General features: G+C 38.3%; 2 protein-coding genes across 6 annotated transcripts in view; both read left to right on the top strand.

Annotated features, from left to right (window-relative positions):
* Positions 1 to 6,287, top strand: part of igsf9ba (immunoglobulin superfamily, member 9Ba) — a 99,582-nt gene extending 93,295 nt beyond the window's left edge. For 3 of the 5 annotated variants that reach the window (XM_066662572.1, XM_066662577.1, XM_066662576.1), the window contains one exon: positions 124 to 247. Coding sequence is in view for 1 of the 5 variants with exons in the window: in XM_066662579.1 (XP_066518676.1) it covers positions 156 to 286; positions 1,395 to 1,615 (352 nt within the window). In the remaining 4 variants the exon portion in view is untranslated. Of the gene's footprint in view, positions 1 to 123; positions 287 to 1,394 lie in introns of those variants that run through there. The other 2 variants (XM_066662579.1, XM_066662573.1) reach the window with 2 other exon arrangements.
* A 3,102-nt stretch (positions 6,288 to 9,389) lies between these two features.
* Positions 9,390 to 17,257, top strand: part of arhgap32a (Rho GTPase activating protein 32a) — a 32,515-nt gene continuing 24,647 nt past the window's right edge. Inside the window, exons 1-2 of the mRNA XM_066662580.1 lie at positions 9,390 to 10,390; positions 15,809 to 15,926. Of these exons, the coding sequence (XP_066518677.1) occupies positions 15,838 to 15,926 (89 nt within the window). The 5' untranslated portion in view covers positions 9,390 to 10,390; positions 15,809 to 15,837. The remainder of the gene's footprint in view (positions 10,391 to 15,808; positions 15,927 to 17,257) is intronic.

The raw sequence follows: 17,257 nt of genomic DNA on the forward strand, positions 1-17,257 counted from the left end.
ATATGTGTAATTATTCAGCATCTCCATACAAATATGTAACACAGTCCTTTGAGGGCATGTTAACTGAGCCTGAGCAGAAGTGGGGAGGGTGGCGCTCTCTAGTATCTGTGTAAAGTAATGCAGCTTGTTTTGCCTCTGCCCCCTTTGTCTTGTAGGGAACCTCTAGGTGCAGTGAGAGCCCCTGCAGGGTCTGAGAGCTTTGAAGCACTGATTTTTCATTGTATTAAAAAAGCCAAGAAAGTAGCGGCCAATAACAACAACAACTCCAAAGCCAAAAAAAGAACAGGTCAGTTTCATCTTACATTTCCACATAAGATATTGGTTACAGCTCATGTCTGAGCCATGACAGATGCCTGTAGTAGCATTATAATGATCACTGTGTAGAATGAAGTTTAAACTGGCAAAATATCAGTCAAGCCAGAAAAAAAAATGATATAATAATAAATAAAAAAAATATGTTAATGTATTTATTTAATCTAGTATGTATAATCTGAACACTTTACACTGGTCAGCCACATTATTAAAATGACCTCCTTGTTTCTACACTCACTGTTCATTCTCTCAGCCAACTGATTATATAGGTGCACTTTGTAGTTTTACAATTACAGATTGTAGCCTACATGTTCCTCTTCATCCTTTTTTAACCAACCAGGCATTATTTGTGCTGTGGATCATTCTCTGCGCTGCAGTGACACTGATGTGATGGTGGTGTGTTGCTGTGCTGGTATGAGTGGATTAGACACAGCAGTGCTGCTGGAGATTTTAAATACCCAACTGACTGTTCCCCCACCCACAAATATCCAGCCAAAAGTGTACGGTTACTACAAATAAAGCATTTGAAGATGACCAACAGAAACTGTGATGAGCTACTGTCTTTATATTTACAACTACAAAGTCGACCAGCAAAGGCAGATGTTTCTAATGGAGAGGAAAATCCAACAGCATTTCTGTGTCTGATCCACTCGTACAAGGGCAACACACATTAATACATCAAAATTGGGTATACAATGTATGCAGAGCAACCGATGGAATATAGTCTGTAATTGTGGAAATACAAAATGTTCCTGTATGGTCAGTGGAGCTGATACAGTGGAAGCTATTGTGGAAACAAGGAGGGCATGTAAATGTTTTGGCTTATTGCTGTGTTCTCACTAAATTGCTCCTAGCTAATGTGTAGAATTGGCAATGAAGTCATCGGCATGTGATCAGTCAAATACCGCCTACAGTGCAGTGTCTGGGGTTTTTGTCAGCTTGCATTCACGATTTAACAGGAGATTTACAGTTAAACCGGCAATGAAGAAATCTGCTGCTTTTGTGTTCTTTGGTCTTTACAGCTTTGACACTATTGTCCAATATCATTTTATGCATCTCTCTCTCTTTGCACTGCTCTGTAGATGTGTCCTTCTCTCAGACCCAGCAGAAACATGCATCTCAGGCACCCCAACAAAGACAAGTGATCAGCTCTCCCACCAGGAAGAGGAGGAACAAAACACTGAGAAAATCCCCCTATCTCTACTTATCTTCCATGCTGCGCTGGTCATCCCCCAGAGAAGACCGGAAAGCCCTATTGGCCAGCGTGAACTCCTGCCCCGTAAACTACGGCTCTCTGCTCTGACCCGTCTAAATCCTGTCGGGAGAACGTGTCCCGGTCCATTAGCAGCAACACAGTGGATATGCAGTCAGTATTAGTAATATCTTTGGATGACCTAAAATGATTCTTTTTAGATTCGCCCCCCTCCTTTTGGCACAACGTTTGTTGTGGAAAAGTTTGAAAAGGAGAAATTAATATTCCACTACGTATCTTAAAAATATTGCAGGCAAAGTTAGGCTTTGTCTAAAGCAAAATCTGAAATGTTATTGTGTATATTGTGAAACCTGAAGAGCTTAAAGCTGTCCCTCAGAAATGTAGAATTAACACAGGGTTTCTTTTCTTCCTCCTACAAAATATACCTCAGAACAAATTCAATTCTGGCACATATTATAGCACTTACACCATCATTTGTGCAAGCTAACAGTATTTTCTAATGGGTTCCATGGCCTCCTTTGTCTGTTTTCGGCAAACCTCCAACAATATTTAGTATGATTTTACCAGTGACAAGGCATTGATCCAGAGTGCTAAACTGCTATTCATTTTTTTAGATTTGTCAGTTTCAGTATCGAGTGTCATCTAATGCAAAGCACAGAATCTCATATAAATTGTAAAGCTACAACAAAGTCCTTGGATTACAATGCAATACCGGCCTGCTGCTATATTTGGATCTTTCGTCATAAACCTTTCTGAGGGGGCTCTTATGTGAATCGCCATGTGCTAAATATAGTCGCTTTAGCCCAGTTTCTCTCCAGTATCAAAACTCAGTGTAAAACCCATTTTTATTTGTAGTTTATTTTCGAACACAGACAATTAGTGCTATTTTTTGATATACAGAATAGTCAGTGTGGGGACTGAACATAGGATACGAATTAAAAAACAAAAACATACTTTTGTACTTTTTGGGGGAAAAAAATGTGTAGTTACAATGAAGAAAAAAAATCTTTGGCATGTTAAAGATGACATTAGACTGCTAGACGTTTTGTTTCTTAAGCTATTTAAAAGACTGCCTTTTCCAGAGGACTTTTTTGATTGACTTAATGCTCACGCCTCAGATTCTCTTTTGTAGGTTAGAGATTGTGGGGGAAATGCATTGAGTTTTAATGAGACAAACGCAAAACTCACAGTTTATCATGAAGTTCTTCTCTGACATTTCCTCAGTGTGTGCTTCAGTCGGAATCCCTCTTTTTTTTCTAAAGGTGTGCGCCTCAAAATTGAAGCAATTGATTCTTTCTTTGACAATTCCTGATGTCAGAACAGTATGATTTGTTTGTCCCTTGGGTTCTGCGTGGCCCTGGTGTTCATTCCTACTCGCTTAAAATGTGGGGGAAAAAAATGCCTTTAGACCTTCTTTATTCCAAATTACTCAGTCTTGGTATGACAATTACAAATGTAATTTTCAAAACCATTCAAGTCCTGTAAGTATTGTACTTTGGTGACCCTTGCACAAATGTAATTAGAAGTCGTGAAATGCATTGTTAGTGTAATGTTGAACTGTTTCAATCAGTTTGATAGAGATAATCAAGTATTAATTCATAGGTAATATTAGATATACACCAAGGAGGTACTGTAGATATTGTGCAGAGAAATGAAACACGACATATACCAATGAAAAATGAACATCAGTTTGAAATCATTTGAAAAAATGTAACTGCGAGTTGTCTAGATCGCTTTACACCTGACATGGTGAACTACTAAAAGTAGCTTGACAGAGACATTAATAGGGGGAAAAAAAAGCATGGATTATTCTCATGATCTTCAGTTTTTCATCTGTCTTAGTTGTTCATAGGGCACATTGAAAGTGTGTGTCGCAGTACAGCATAAATGTTTCTAATCTCTTAAATGCTTTATTGTGTGTGGAGCTTACTAACAGCTGCTGATCTACAGCTAGCCCTCTGTGCTGGGTCAGTTTAGCTCTAACCGATGATGAATGTATGGTTTGCTTTGAGAACTACCGATTTGTTTTTTGCCTGCAGTCTTTTATTGTTTTAAAACCCACTGTTCTCCCATTGAATCCTATTTTCCGTAATCTTTTTTTTTTTTTTTTTTTTTTTTTTTTTTAAGATATTCTACAGTGTTGTTCATGAGCATGGAAAGGGGAAATAACCGCTCCAGAGCTGAAGTTTCAAGGAAAGCCAGAAGTAAAGATTCAAACTGATTCAAAGAAGTGGTTAAAGTGTTATTGCATGAACGCTTAAGTAGGTGCCCAACCATCCAGCACACACAGGAATATTTCAGCTGTTGCAGATACACTGCACAAACCCTTGCTCGCCTGTTGTTTATTTCCCCTCATGTATTATACTATGTATGAGTTTGTAAAGCTGCTTTACATGTGTAGAAGGTGGAGGCCTCAGTACGGTGTCCACATTGACTTGCCTTTAGCCAGTGAATGAAAAAAAAAAAACAAGCTAAGCTAAGGACAACTTTAAGTACATGGTGTGCTGAACATTTTCACATGTTGTCGATTCCACACGCCGCCGAAGAATTCCTACAAAATATACACATGTTTACATTACTTAGAAATAACCTTGTGAGGATGTAGGCACATTGTACGCATTATGACTTGGTGCTATGTCTTTTTGAACTCTCGTGGTGCTGTGTTTTCAGAGGTCAACATGTAACGATCCATGCACAGTCCTCTGTCTTAAACTAACTCAACTAGCTCCATTGTGGTTCCTCTTGTCCAGGTCTCATAGTGAGTAGGGTTGTAAGCAATAATAATAGCATTCTAACAGGACAGAGCCTGCATTCTCACCACACGTCTCAGTACAGAAATGGGAAAGGAAAGGAAACGGCTGAAGGCATTTCATCGTCAGCATCAAATTCAGTCTCCAGAGACTGCTCACAGCGAAAAGGAAATTATAGAAAGATTGACAAAAGGTCTGACCTTTAGAACAAGGAGTAAATGGAAGCGTAACGCTTTAGAGTGTAAGCAGGGTATAATCAAAAACTGTTCCGCTGAGCAGGGACAGGATCTAGCATAGGGCAGTCTGGAAAATCAAATACAGTACTGTTGTTTTTACAGTGATTTTTACAAACACACGGAAGTGATACAGCTGTCCCACTGTTTCATGGTGACAGCACATAAAAAAACAGGCATTCTTCTCATGACAGTTGATGGGATTCTTCTTGTTCTTCTTCTCTTCTAATTTTAATTATTTTTATTTTTATTTATTTATTTATTTTGCCTCCAGTACGTGCATGGAGACCAGAGCTAATACGTCTCTCTTGTAGAATATAACTAATACTGTACATGTAGACACGCCCCTTTTTTTGCTTGTTATGGGAAAAAAAAAGACTAACTCTTAAGAGGGCTCATTCGCAGGAATTGTCATATCAACCCTTTGCCTGCATTCGCTTATCGTGGTTTCTGTTTTTTTTTTTTTTTTTTTTTTTTTTTAAATAGATGATTTATGATCTGTGCTGTGTGAAACTATTTTTAAAAAACTAATTTTGCATACGGTCAGCTTTCATTCGTCCACTCATGCATTTGTGTGTTTTATTGCTTTCCATGTTTACCAGCACTGAGAATCTAGAATGTACTACTACATTATGCACTAATTTATGACTGTTTTAAGATTTTAACCTCATACGTAGAAATAGTGCTCATAGGAAGCATATGTCAAAACTGCGTTAGTTGTGCATTTTCTAACTGCATTTGACTCGTGTCGTATGTGACTTTCTTTCGTTTACAGATTCTTTTACGTAGATGGTTTCTGGGCAGACGTTTCTTTTGCATACGGTTGCTCATTATTTTTCCACCTCAAATGCAGTGTGCTGAGACTGTTCACATGTTACAGAACACACAAATAATAGACCTGTATTCTGTTGTTTTTCCCTTTCTTTCTAATTTACTTTTCTCTGATTTTTACGGTTGAATGACTGAATGATTTCATTATTTTGAGGCTTCTTTGTTTTGTAATCTGATTTATTTCAGGTATTATTCTTGAACAGTATGGTGCTGTACCAAAGCCTTATGTAAAATATTATTCTGCTGTATTGTTTCAATCTTCTGCCACTGCTGTTAAAAACAAGTGAACACTCTCCAAGAAGAAAAAAAATCGTAACATGTTGCTAGCCAAACCGACTGATACGACTCCAGTGCAGCGTGCCTCGAACTCCTCGTCCTTGAATAATACTTCTCAGTATAGTCACGGACTCTCAAAATCTTGCCACATGCTAAGTCAGACCGTACGATTTGGTGCCTGGTGTGTCTTCTTCATGCCTGCTGCTAGGAGTAAATGTAAACGGTGTCTCATATCTGTACAACATTACCTGAACCATGCCATGGATCTCCACATTTTTGCTCATTTGGACTTGTGGAACAGCATCTGAACTAAAGGGATCAATCTGGTAGAATGCAAAGGCATCATACATCAACAAGGGAAAAGTCCCATTCTTTTATTATTATTATTATTTTCTTATTTTTTTTATTTAATTTTGTTTTTTTTTGTTTCTTTTTCATACAACCACATTTTAAAAAAATGCTATCCTAACTAACTCATTGTCTGCTGCCAGAAGCAGGTCAGGCTGTGGTAGATCTAGGGTGTTATGTTTGTATGCTGTCTCAGACAGTCCAACTGAGGTATTGTAATGTGGAGCAGTTAAAATAGCATTGTTTACATCACCAGATGCCCAGATATGCACATTTTGGCAGGTTCTATTAAGTTGACATTTTCCAATGCTTCGTTCCATCTAATAACCCTCTAAAATTTTTGTATTTTGATATAATAAAATACATAAGAGTGTATTTCCATGTCTTTGAGTCTTGATTTATACATCATTTCTTCACTGTCCATTGAAAAACATGTATCTCCACAATAGTAACTTTACAAGAAGGACAAACCTTAAGGTTCAGTGGAAGTCAGTGTAGTTTTTTTTTTTTGTCCATTCATCATGAACAACATAATGTGAGGAACATATGCTGTATTCAAATGTCATTAAAAATTGAGATGCATAGCTTTTTTTTTGTACTGCGACATTTTGCTTTTGGGTAATCTGTCAATACACTGCTGCAGAAGACACGAACCTTCATCCTTTGTCCACAAGGGGGCACAAACTGCAGGTAGTCCATGAAACTACACTCTGGCCTTGCGTTAGTGGCTCACGTAGTGGGTTTTGCCCCACTAATATAATAAATGCTTTAATATCAGCAGCAGGCAGTGAAACCGAAGATGAGACTTAATGTTGACTGCTAGAGTTTGAATTTATCACTCTGTATTGGGCATTATAAAAGATTGCGTGTGAATGTAAATTAGCAGATTTCCTAATTTTCCTGCTGATTATTTCCTGCATGTGTGGTGCTTTTGACATATATATATATATATATATATATATATATATATATATATATATATTGTATGTTTCTCACCACTAATTTTACTTTAGCTGCCCATTCTTTCTTTTTTTTTTTTACATTTTATTTTGTTATTTATTTATTTATGTTTGATTTAACTGAATTTGAATATTTTCCCCTTTTTGATTTAGTTCTATCTATTTGGCCTGACTGAAATTGTACTTCTTGGAAAGTTCTCAGTATCAACAGAATAGGTTTCATTCTTCTATTCAGACATTTCATACTCTTAGTAATTTACATTCACAGACCTATTTCAGGCAGACCTATAGCAGTGGTGGATGCTATCTCAGCATTTTTTATTTTTTGCAAAGACTGCTAAGGTGACTTGTTCAGTGGGTAAATTAAGAGCTAACCATCTAGACAATTGGCACATTGCAGTATAGAAATTAATCAAATTTAACACATTCACATATAATGTTGAAGACTTTTTATTTTTGGTCACCTCATGTAGCACAACAACTAGATAACATAAAGCTTTCTCTTTATATACTGTACAGTGCCCCATTCAGTGCCATTTTCAACATGCCTCAGGTTACAGATGATAAAAGCACAATAGCTAGCCCTCCCCAGCGCACACAAAGATTCACTGCAGTCTCTCTAGTTTGAAGCAATCTTGGCTGAAATTGCTCAAAAGAGGTGGGGCAGTATGGAAAACTTATCACTCAATGGACTATGATATTCAGATTTTCAAAGACAGGATTAACTGTCTAGAACACGCACTGCTATTATAATAGTGCTAGAATGTGATAATATGTGAAAATATTCCTCATTTCCCTTTTGGGGCTGTGTCTGTCCACCATGTCTTAAAGGAACCCTATAATTTGTTTCACAACAAATGTTAATTTCTCTCTTTATAGCCATACACAACCAACATTTATTAGACATAAACAACAGAGTCCATAAACCTGTCATTCCTGGGTCTAAAGCCTATCATCCCAATTAAATATTGGTACAATGCAAAGCTGAGTAGCTGTCTGTGAGTATTCCACTGACAGCTTGGCTATCAATCTCATCGACAGTCTGTCCATGAAGGCCTGTCCTCTCTGAGGTCAAAGGAAGGACTGTGTATGCTACTGGAAAGTGATTTTAACAGCATTATTATAAACAGATGTGGGTAGAGTAAAATATGAACAAAGAAACCTGTTTCCTGTCACATCCACATTAATACACTCTGAATTATTTTTTTATTGGGCTCCCCCCTATAGTTGCAGAGTGTAGTTCAGTTTTAAAGAACTGAACCTGAAATCAAGGGGAATGGAGAGAGAGAGTGTTTTTTTGTCCTCGGCTGCTCTAAAAGTTCCGTAGTGCAGTTTCTACAGTGCTGAGCTCAGAGTTGCAACAACAGAGACTCTATTCTCACTATTACAGGTCAGTGAAGCATGTCAATGATTTTTAAGCTGTTATTTTAACATAGAAAACACTACATATTCTTGTGTTAAGCTGTATTTGTTCCACTGATTTTGTAAATAGTGTATATAAACAATAAATTATAATGACAATTATTAAAAATGGTTATTTTAGCACAACTACAATATGTGCCTGAGAAAAGATGTTTAAAAAGCTGTGCTCACATTGGGCTCCATGTGTTTATGCTACCCTCATGCCAGATATTTCAATAGACACTCTGCACATAACCCTCCATCTCTGTACATTCCACTTAGAAAACCTGGAGGATTCCTATGAGCTCCCTCCCCAACAGATGTGTCATGCGTTTTATGTATGTTTGGGTTTGAACAAAGATTATTCATATTCTAAGTGTTAATAAACAGCATTACCTCACTGCTCAAAACAGGTGGTCATGGTTATAGCAAACTGTAATTCAAGCGATGTGCGTTCTGTTGGTGGGTGGGTTTGGGAGGTAACTGCAAAGAGTTGGGAAAAATCATGATGTTATTGTAGTTCAGCTACTTTGTCACTAGACGTTGCATTTCTTGAGTCTTAACTATGCACTCTTAACAAAAGGTTATTCACAAATTTTCAAGACCCAATCTACTGAAAATTATGGCTTTTAAGTTAGTTAACGTGTATGAGTGGTTTTTATGCTACACCGTGAATTACGAGTAAAATAAGCAGTCTGAGCATTTCTGCTTTGGAAACTGCAGTTTTCATAACACAGTCTCAAATGGGCAGATTCATACAGCCAGAGTTTCTTACATCATAGATTACCTCATCAATTTGTGGGGCTTTCAGGTTGTAGGCCAGCAGACGAGAGATAAGTAGAGATAGAAGCGCATATATATTTATTTAATTGCACATATATAGAGACATGCATTGTGAGTGGCGAAGGTGTAGAGTTACATCTAAACAACTTTTACGGCATACAAGGGTTTTTATCTTGGAAATAACTTTGAATATGTTACTTTAATTAAAATAAATGTTTTATGGCGTATTTTATGGTTTTAGAAGTGAGACTTTGGCCTATAATAGATTTTTAAAATCCATTCACTACAGGAGGTTAAATGGAAATGTGCGATTATTTGCTGATATGCAACAAACAACGAATCAAGTTCTGCATTAGTCTGTGGCACTGAACACTAGTGCACTAAGGTTATTGAACACACATAATGAGCAGCAGGCAGCCAACCCTGGTGCCTGGGGAATAGTTTGGTGCTGCCTTGTTCAAGGGCACCTCAGCTGTAGACTGAAGGAGGAGGACAGTTCTGTTTCTTCATTGCCACTGCCCCCCAGTGATGGGAATTGATCCAGTGACCTTCCAGTCCTACCCTCTTCTCTGACCATTAGGCATTAGACATTCCTAATATTTCAAAGACCTGTTAAAATGTTCCTAAATAGTCCAGACCAGTGTGGTCATTTGGATTTTAAATGAAACTGTGGAAAATTTGAGTCAAGAGCGGGACATGTTCCTGTGTTGCCCCCAGTGATGCACATCCTGTAGGTTCCAGACACATCCGGATCCTGAACAGGATGAAGTGGTTACAGTATATGACTGGTGACTTAATGATGGATTGAACGAGTATATCACTTGAATAATGTAGCTTTTTTAAACATTGGTGGGATTCCCCTTCAAGAGAACTGAGTAAACACAATGGGGCCCCTTTTCTGTAAATTACATAGTGGCATAAGTCCTCGCTCATAATTTTGCATTCATACGTCGTAGTGAGGATTACGTCACCCTTCTGTTCTGTCAGGACAATGACGTAAGGAGTTACTGCGTTAAAGGTAAACGGTTTCAGGAGTATCCGCCTTTTAGCTTACGTCATCGAACTGACCACGCCCATCTTCTCCGGCAACACAGTGAACTTTTCTGCGTGCGTCTCGCTCGAGCGCCCGCTGTACGAGCCAAGTTTCCCCAACCGTCGCTCTCCTCAGCTGTCGATCATCCTTTAATCGATTATTCCAATAGAGGACGACAGAAGGAGGCAAATGAGGGCTCTCCGCTGATGTGGACACGCTGTGGGTTTCACTGGATATTTAGCCGTGGACAGGTGAGTCGTTAAAAAGAGTAAGTAAGGGTTATACACAGCTTCTAACGGCTTTTCGCTGTCGTTTTCCCTGAGGAGATTGTGCTGTTTTTCTACCTGGCCTCTCTCTCTCTCTCTCTCTCTCTCTCTCTCCCACACACACACACACACAGAGACTCAATCTATCGGCTCATATCCAGGTTAAAGGGAAATCGGTTAAACCCGTTAAACTCTGTGTACATTTGAATTCAGTGGAGTCTAAACTGAGCCGCTGTTTGGTTGCTCTGAGGGAACAAGGCAGGACACAGTGAACCTAACAATAATAGTAGTTTTATAACGCTGATCAACGAAGTTCCTCCTGCACCTTTGCAATCTCCACCTTCTTACGCTTCTCTCCTCTTTTGACATATGAAGGGTATTTTTGTGGCTATGAGGCTGAATGACCTGAGGAGTGTTCCAGGCTGCCAAGTAAATCTAGAGCAAGATATATTAAAATTTCACTTCATCTCCAGGTCCAGAATCATCTTTATGAAGGGTTTCAACTTCTTCTGCAGTGTAGTGGAGGAAGTCCTGTCGCTTAGCAACTAAACATTAATCCAACATTTATCTATTGCCATAAAATCCCACACACAGCCCAACACAACACAACACTGCCAAATGAAGATCTTCCAACACCTTTCGTAAAACAGCACGGAGCATCTCCTAGACTAGGGCAGACTGATTCAGAGGAGGACATTTCCTGATCAGTTTTATGACAGCAAATTTGCTTGGGATTATTTTTATATAAATTAAGCCCCTAATGCCATTTGCATAACACAATTAATTTTTTGCTTTCCCTTCACCAAGTAAGTGGCATAAAATCTCTCCAGGGGAATTTTGAAGTGGGAAGGAAAAAGTTGGATCTGAAACAATAAAGTAAGAAAGGAGTCTGATGCTGTATTCCATTTACCTCGAGCTGGTAATGACTTTGCACTTGAATTGACTACGTTCCAGTTAAACATTCCAAAAACCCTATTCCCTAGGTTATCGTTGTTATCTTGTCCCAGGTAAGCATTGTTAGCTATACCAGTGGATCCAAACCACTTATGGCTGTTGAACAGTAGAGTGTATGACTTATTTAATGACACGTGATTAAATAAAACTGCTAATAAACTGTATAATACTACTGTTTTCACACACTGTAGATCTATGGTGCAAATGTCTTGGATTCGGAATTTGGGGTTGGTGAGGTTCTCCCAACTTTCTGAGTAGGAATTTCCTAATTGGAACTCGTATATTCCAACATCAGAGTTCAGATGTAATGCAGCATGAATCAATTGATTGTGTAAAATGCTGCCTGCTGGGGTACCTCTGGGCAATTGTTGAAGGCATAGATATATCCTTCACTGCCTTATGTTTTAAATATTCCTGTGCATTAGTATGGTCAGCAGTACTCATCAGAAAAAAAAAATGGGATAAGCAAGCGGCAGTGATGAGTTGAACCCAGCTAAGGTTCTTGTACAATTTTAAGTAAAGTTTGTCTTTTGCTCTGTTATTCCCAAAATATGTATTAGTTCAGTCTAGTAGACATATTGCATTGCTACCTTCAAAGAATGTTAAATTCAGATAAAGGTACCTTCCTGTAACAACACTGCCTTCTATCATCTAGCATCAAGTTTCTTTCCTTCTGTTTTAGAAATCTGTCTACAATTGTTCATTTAGTTGTATATCATTGATGTTTATGTCTTTACTTTTAGTTACCCTTAACAAACGTAATAGTTTAATGTAAGATACAGGTTTTATCCAAGCAGACAAAAGCCTATTATTTTGGCCACAAAGAGCAGAATATCCACTTTTTCTGGCCTGAGGCTTAAGGCTGGATAGACTGGCAGTTAGTTGAGGGTGTGTTTACATGTTTAATCACAGCACAAGGGCAATTCACGATAAGGGATAACTTCATGATATTAACTAAATTCTTCCCACTCAAACTTAATCCGCTGTTGTTGATAATATATGCTTAATTGAGATGACTGAGATTTCAATATGAACATGAATAACTGATTAACATTTTTTTTATCATTGAAAAAGCTTTTAAAATGTAATATAGACCCCCAAATAAAATTGTATTAAGCAAATGCATCAAGACATCCATCAGTACTCATTTTGGACTACTTCAGCTCCTGTGAGTCCATCGGTACTCTCGATACATTTTTTAGTATTCTTGCACCCTGTTTTTTAATGGTTACGACCCCCAAACAGCAGGTTTTATTTGTGTGGTGGATCATTCTCAGCAGTGCTGTGACACTGATGTTGAAAATCAGTGACAGTAACTCCTCTGTTGCTGCATCAATTTTGTTGGTCATCCTCTAGTGCGTCATCTGTGGTCAGTTGACACTGTTTATAGGATGCTGTTGGCTGGATATTTTTGATTGGTGTTCTCAGCCCAGCGGTGACACTGAGAGGCAGCTCAAGCAGCGCTGCTGTGTCTGATCTACTCATACCAGCACAACACACCCTGCAGCGTTAAGAATGGTTCGCAACTGAAATAACATTTTCTCTCAGATTTTATGGGGTCTGTGAGGAGTTGGTGTGTTCTCCCCGTGTCCGCGTGGGTTTCCTCCGGGTGCTCCGGTTTCCTCCCACAGTCCAAAAACACACGTTGCAGGTGGATTGGTGACTCGAAAGTGTCCGTAGGTGTGAGTGTGTGAGTGAATGTGTGTGTGTCTGTGTTGCCCTGTGAAGGACTGGCGCCCCCTCCAGGGTGTATTCCCGCCTTGTGCCCAATGATTCCAGGTAGGCTCTGGACCCCCCGTGACCCTAAATTGGATAAGCGGTTACAGATAATGGATGGATGGATGGATGGATTTTATGGGGTCCAGACCATTTGAAGAACTGGATGCAAGTGGGCTAACAATGTATACACAGCACAGGATTAGTTGGTGTGCAATTGTAGAACTAAAAAGCACATCTATATTTTCATTGGAACTGATAAAATGGACAATGACTGGAAACAAGGTGAGGTGTATTTTTAGGTGAGAAGGACAAAACAACAGTGCTTGAACGCACACATGCAGGGAAGGTTATTTTTGCCTGTTTGGCTTCATACATTGTAATTCTCTACCCTGTCAGGTAAAGGTGATCTCTGCTGAGTCAAGGGTTTGGATGATATGCTCAGTGCCAGTCTAATGCAGCTTGTTCTCTCCATTTCTGTTATGTAGGCCATCTGTATTCTCTGCTGTTCCTTTAGTATTATCTTGGGGGAATTCACCAATCCTGTGTGATGTCTGAATAGAATGAATCATATACTCATCCCATAAGTGACGATTGACGTTATGAGATTTTGTCCTTATTTCGAACGCCTTAGAAAGCATGTAAAAGTGATCGCCTCTACTGATCATAATTGTTGGATTTGACACAAGTATACTGAGAGCAGTTTGTGCTGGTGTCCATCCATGCAGATGGATATCTAGATGTGTCTTAGTTGATTTTAGTTGATTTTATTGCTAGAAACTGAATATCTAGACTAGTTATTTGATATCACACAATTGAACAGTTATTATTTAAACCTCAGAAATATGAAGAAACTTTTTGAATGATTTCACTGACCAGCTTGATTGTATTTTGTAAATATAAACAAATGTAGAATTTGATGCCTGCAATGCACTCTTCTAGGAGCTGTGGATATGAATGGTTGTCCTTTAGCACGTAGAATGTTTGCCTATTATTTCTTAATACAGGAATTCAGCTGCTCCACAGTCTGTGGTTGTCATGGTTTGATTTTCCTCTTTGTGATTCGTCATAGGGGACAGATGTGGAAGGCAGGCACACCATTCAAGCACATGCACTCTGTGTCTAGGAGGCTACACTGTTGTAGCATGAGCAGAATGTAGCTTGGCATTGTCTTGCTGAAACTTGGCAAAAGATGTCACCTTAATGACAGTATATGAGTATCTGAAAACCCAATATACACCATTACATCAATGATACCTTCACACATATGCAATTCACCCCTACTATGGGCAGTAATGCACCCCCTATGCCATGAGAGATGATGTTTTTAGCCCTTTTCACTATTAACAGTGTAGATTTTCCATTTTGGCTTTTGGCACAAAGAATTTGATGTCTGTTTTTCCCAAAAGCAAAATGAATAATGCACACTGGCTTAGTTCTCCAAAGTCTTTTCACAATATTATACACAGTATAGGGCAGTCATGGCTTTGTAATTGGGGGAATGGCTTTGTTACCAATGGTTCTATCCCCAGACAGGACACAACTGAAGTGCCCTTGAGCAAGGCACCTAACCCCCTGGGCGTTGTGGATGGGGCTGTCAACCGCTCAGGGCGAGTGAGCTTATTGTTCACTGATATGTGTGTATATGTGTTTATTTTAACTCATGTGTGAGTTATATTCGAAGGTAATTGGGTTCCTCTGCCAGCACAGTGGTGAATGTGTGCTTCGGCTATCTTGCCCTGATAAATGTTTATTTTTTTCAACTGTTTGACAGTTCTCTAATCAAATTTGCCATGACATGTCATCGCTGCAAAGACTGAGGTTTTAGTGGATGCTTCTTGCATACCTTAAAATTGTATAATTTGAATATTTTTAACACTTTATATTTTATTTTGCCTGTCTCAGTGTGTTTGCATTTATGAAATACAATCAAGTTTCCCAGTGAAAATGTTGTACATTTATTTATTTATTTTAGTTTTGTCAGTTAAATAAATATTTCAAGAGTTCAAATCATAGATGATTGTATTTATTGCATTTTACAAAAAAAAAAAAAAATACAAAAACAACAGCTTTTCCACAAACATAGTTTGTATGAAATATGATATAGGAATCACATTGTTTTACTATTTTATACTATTTAGGTTATGCTAGATGGTAGATTTGATTTTTTTGTGTAATGTGATCCAGGTAGATGTAATGCCATTTTCTACATTTTATAAATGTTTATCTACTAGTATCAGCATATAACTGCAATAAAATAAATCAGATAAGCAGCCCACAGTTCCCATATTGGTGTATTATGGATTTATGGGTCTATTCTACAATTCATATATTTATCAAATGCATATAGTGGAGTGGTAACATTTCACATTTATTTCTTCTCAGTGAAACAGCTCATTCCAATATTTTATTTTTGTTCCAAAGAAGTTTCTGTTTTGAAGATTCCGAACTCTTTCTAAGGCTATAGATAGTTTGTTTTCTGTTCTTTTTTTGGTATTTTTTCCAAACTAACTCAAATAATTGGCTCAATAAATGGTGGATTTTTTTAATTACAAACCAAATAGAACATGGTCAGTGGCATCGCATACACTACAATACATACTACATAGGTTGTAGCATACCCGCTGCATATCACAGCTCGGAGTGGGTTAATGTCTAGTCTTTCTGCTGGCCAAGGTTGAAGCTTTATTTTTTGAGCAAAGGACCAATCTCTTTTGCTCCCTCCCCTCACAGACGGGCAGCTGTTGCAGTGAGTCAGTATCATGGAGGCAGGCAGAGAGACTGCTGCAGCGCCACACAGCTCAGCTCCAGCACCTCTGGGAAACACAGCTAGTCATGATCTGCTCCAAGGGTGAGTCTCAGCCTGCTACCCTCACAGCCTTCAACTCCTCTCCCTTCACTTTCACATTCGCTGCTTTGGAGGATTATGATTAGTCATGCTGTTGAATGTGTATGGGTGTGTATGTGTGTGTATGTATGTGTCAGGGACGTCTAAAAAGGCTGTCTTGAATCTGTAAATATGCTGAGAGTCTCTGAACATTGCCTTTTGGTGTGCAATGTATGTAGAGCACCATAATTATGTTGACACAAGCATTTTCCATGTTCAGATGATTGGTTGCCTACCTTGTTCACTACGGCCCATTTCAACAGTGCTGCAGCAGATCAGTGCGAGGTTTGCCCACAGACTAGATAGATGAGACTTCCTTAGTGATACAACAGGTCATTTGTATGCTGTTAGAAAGCCGCAAAGAACTGCATATAGAAAAAATAAGAAGTGTAGTGCTCTGGCATTTATTACACCAGAGAATTTTATTTATTATTATTTTTTTCAGTAATGTACATTATTTATTCCTTAGTAATGTTCTTTTTTTCTAATATATTACTAAACATATTCTAACTGTAGATAAACACTGGATCTAAACTCTTACTATTTTTCAGTACTTTGTTGTGTTTGGGCTGCATGCAGATGGCCTGATATTTCTAGACACAAAATTTGTAAATTGCTTAGTGAAATTATTCACACTCTAGAAAGATTCCTTATTTATCGTTAGGAAGTTCCCTCAGTAAGGCTAAATTAGAATTGAAGTGAGTTGCTGCACTTATTTCCATGACAAAAGAAGTCTTGCTATGTGCTTGTCCTTATCTCTGGGGGCCAAAGCCTTTCCCCAGTTCAATTGTTTTCCGTACAGCAGATGGGCCACTAAATTCCAGTCTTTCATTTCACCTTTTCTGGGAACAATAAAGGGCTCCCTAGGCTCCCGAGCTACACAGAATCACCTTACCTGCCCTGCACACAGCTACATTTATCTCAAATTACAATTTAGGGCACTTCTTTATTTCAGATTTTATTTGTGACTGAGTGACTGAATTGATGACTTTTATTTTTTTTAACCAGTGAAAATACAATTGGTTGCTTGTTCTGCATAGTTGCTGTTGGATCAAATTTGATTTGTCATGCCTGGCTTTCAACATGCGGAAGGTCTCTTTCCTTACTTATTTATTTAATTTACTGTTTACATTATTTTTCAGTTATTTATGTGAATAAAGCTGGAAGCACGTTTATTGAGATTTGTCATGTGTCAAGTTTAACCTCTGAACTATGCTAATATTTATTTAAGCTCAAGTGAGTAACATGTGTTGTCTGTTCTCTACAACAACATCTCTAAATCAAGAAGCTACTCA

This window comes from Hoplias malabaricus, chromosome 1 (assembly GCF_029633855.1).
Source record: "Hoplias malabaricus isolate fHopMal1 chromosome 1, fHopMal1.hap1, whole genome shotgun sequence".
NCBI classification, from domain to species: Eukaryota; Metazoa; Chordata; class Actinopteri; order Characiformes; family Erythrinidae; genus Hoplias; species Hoplias malabaricus.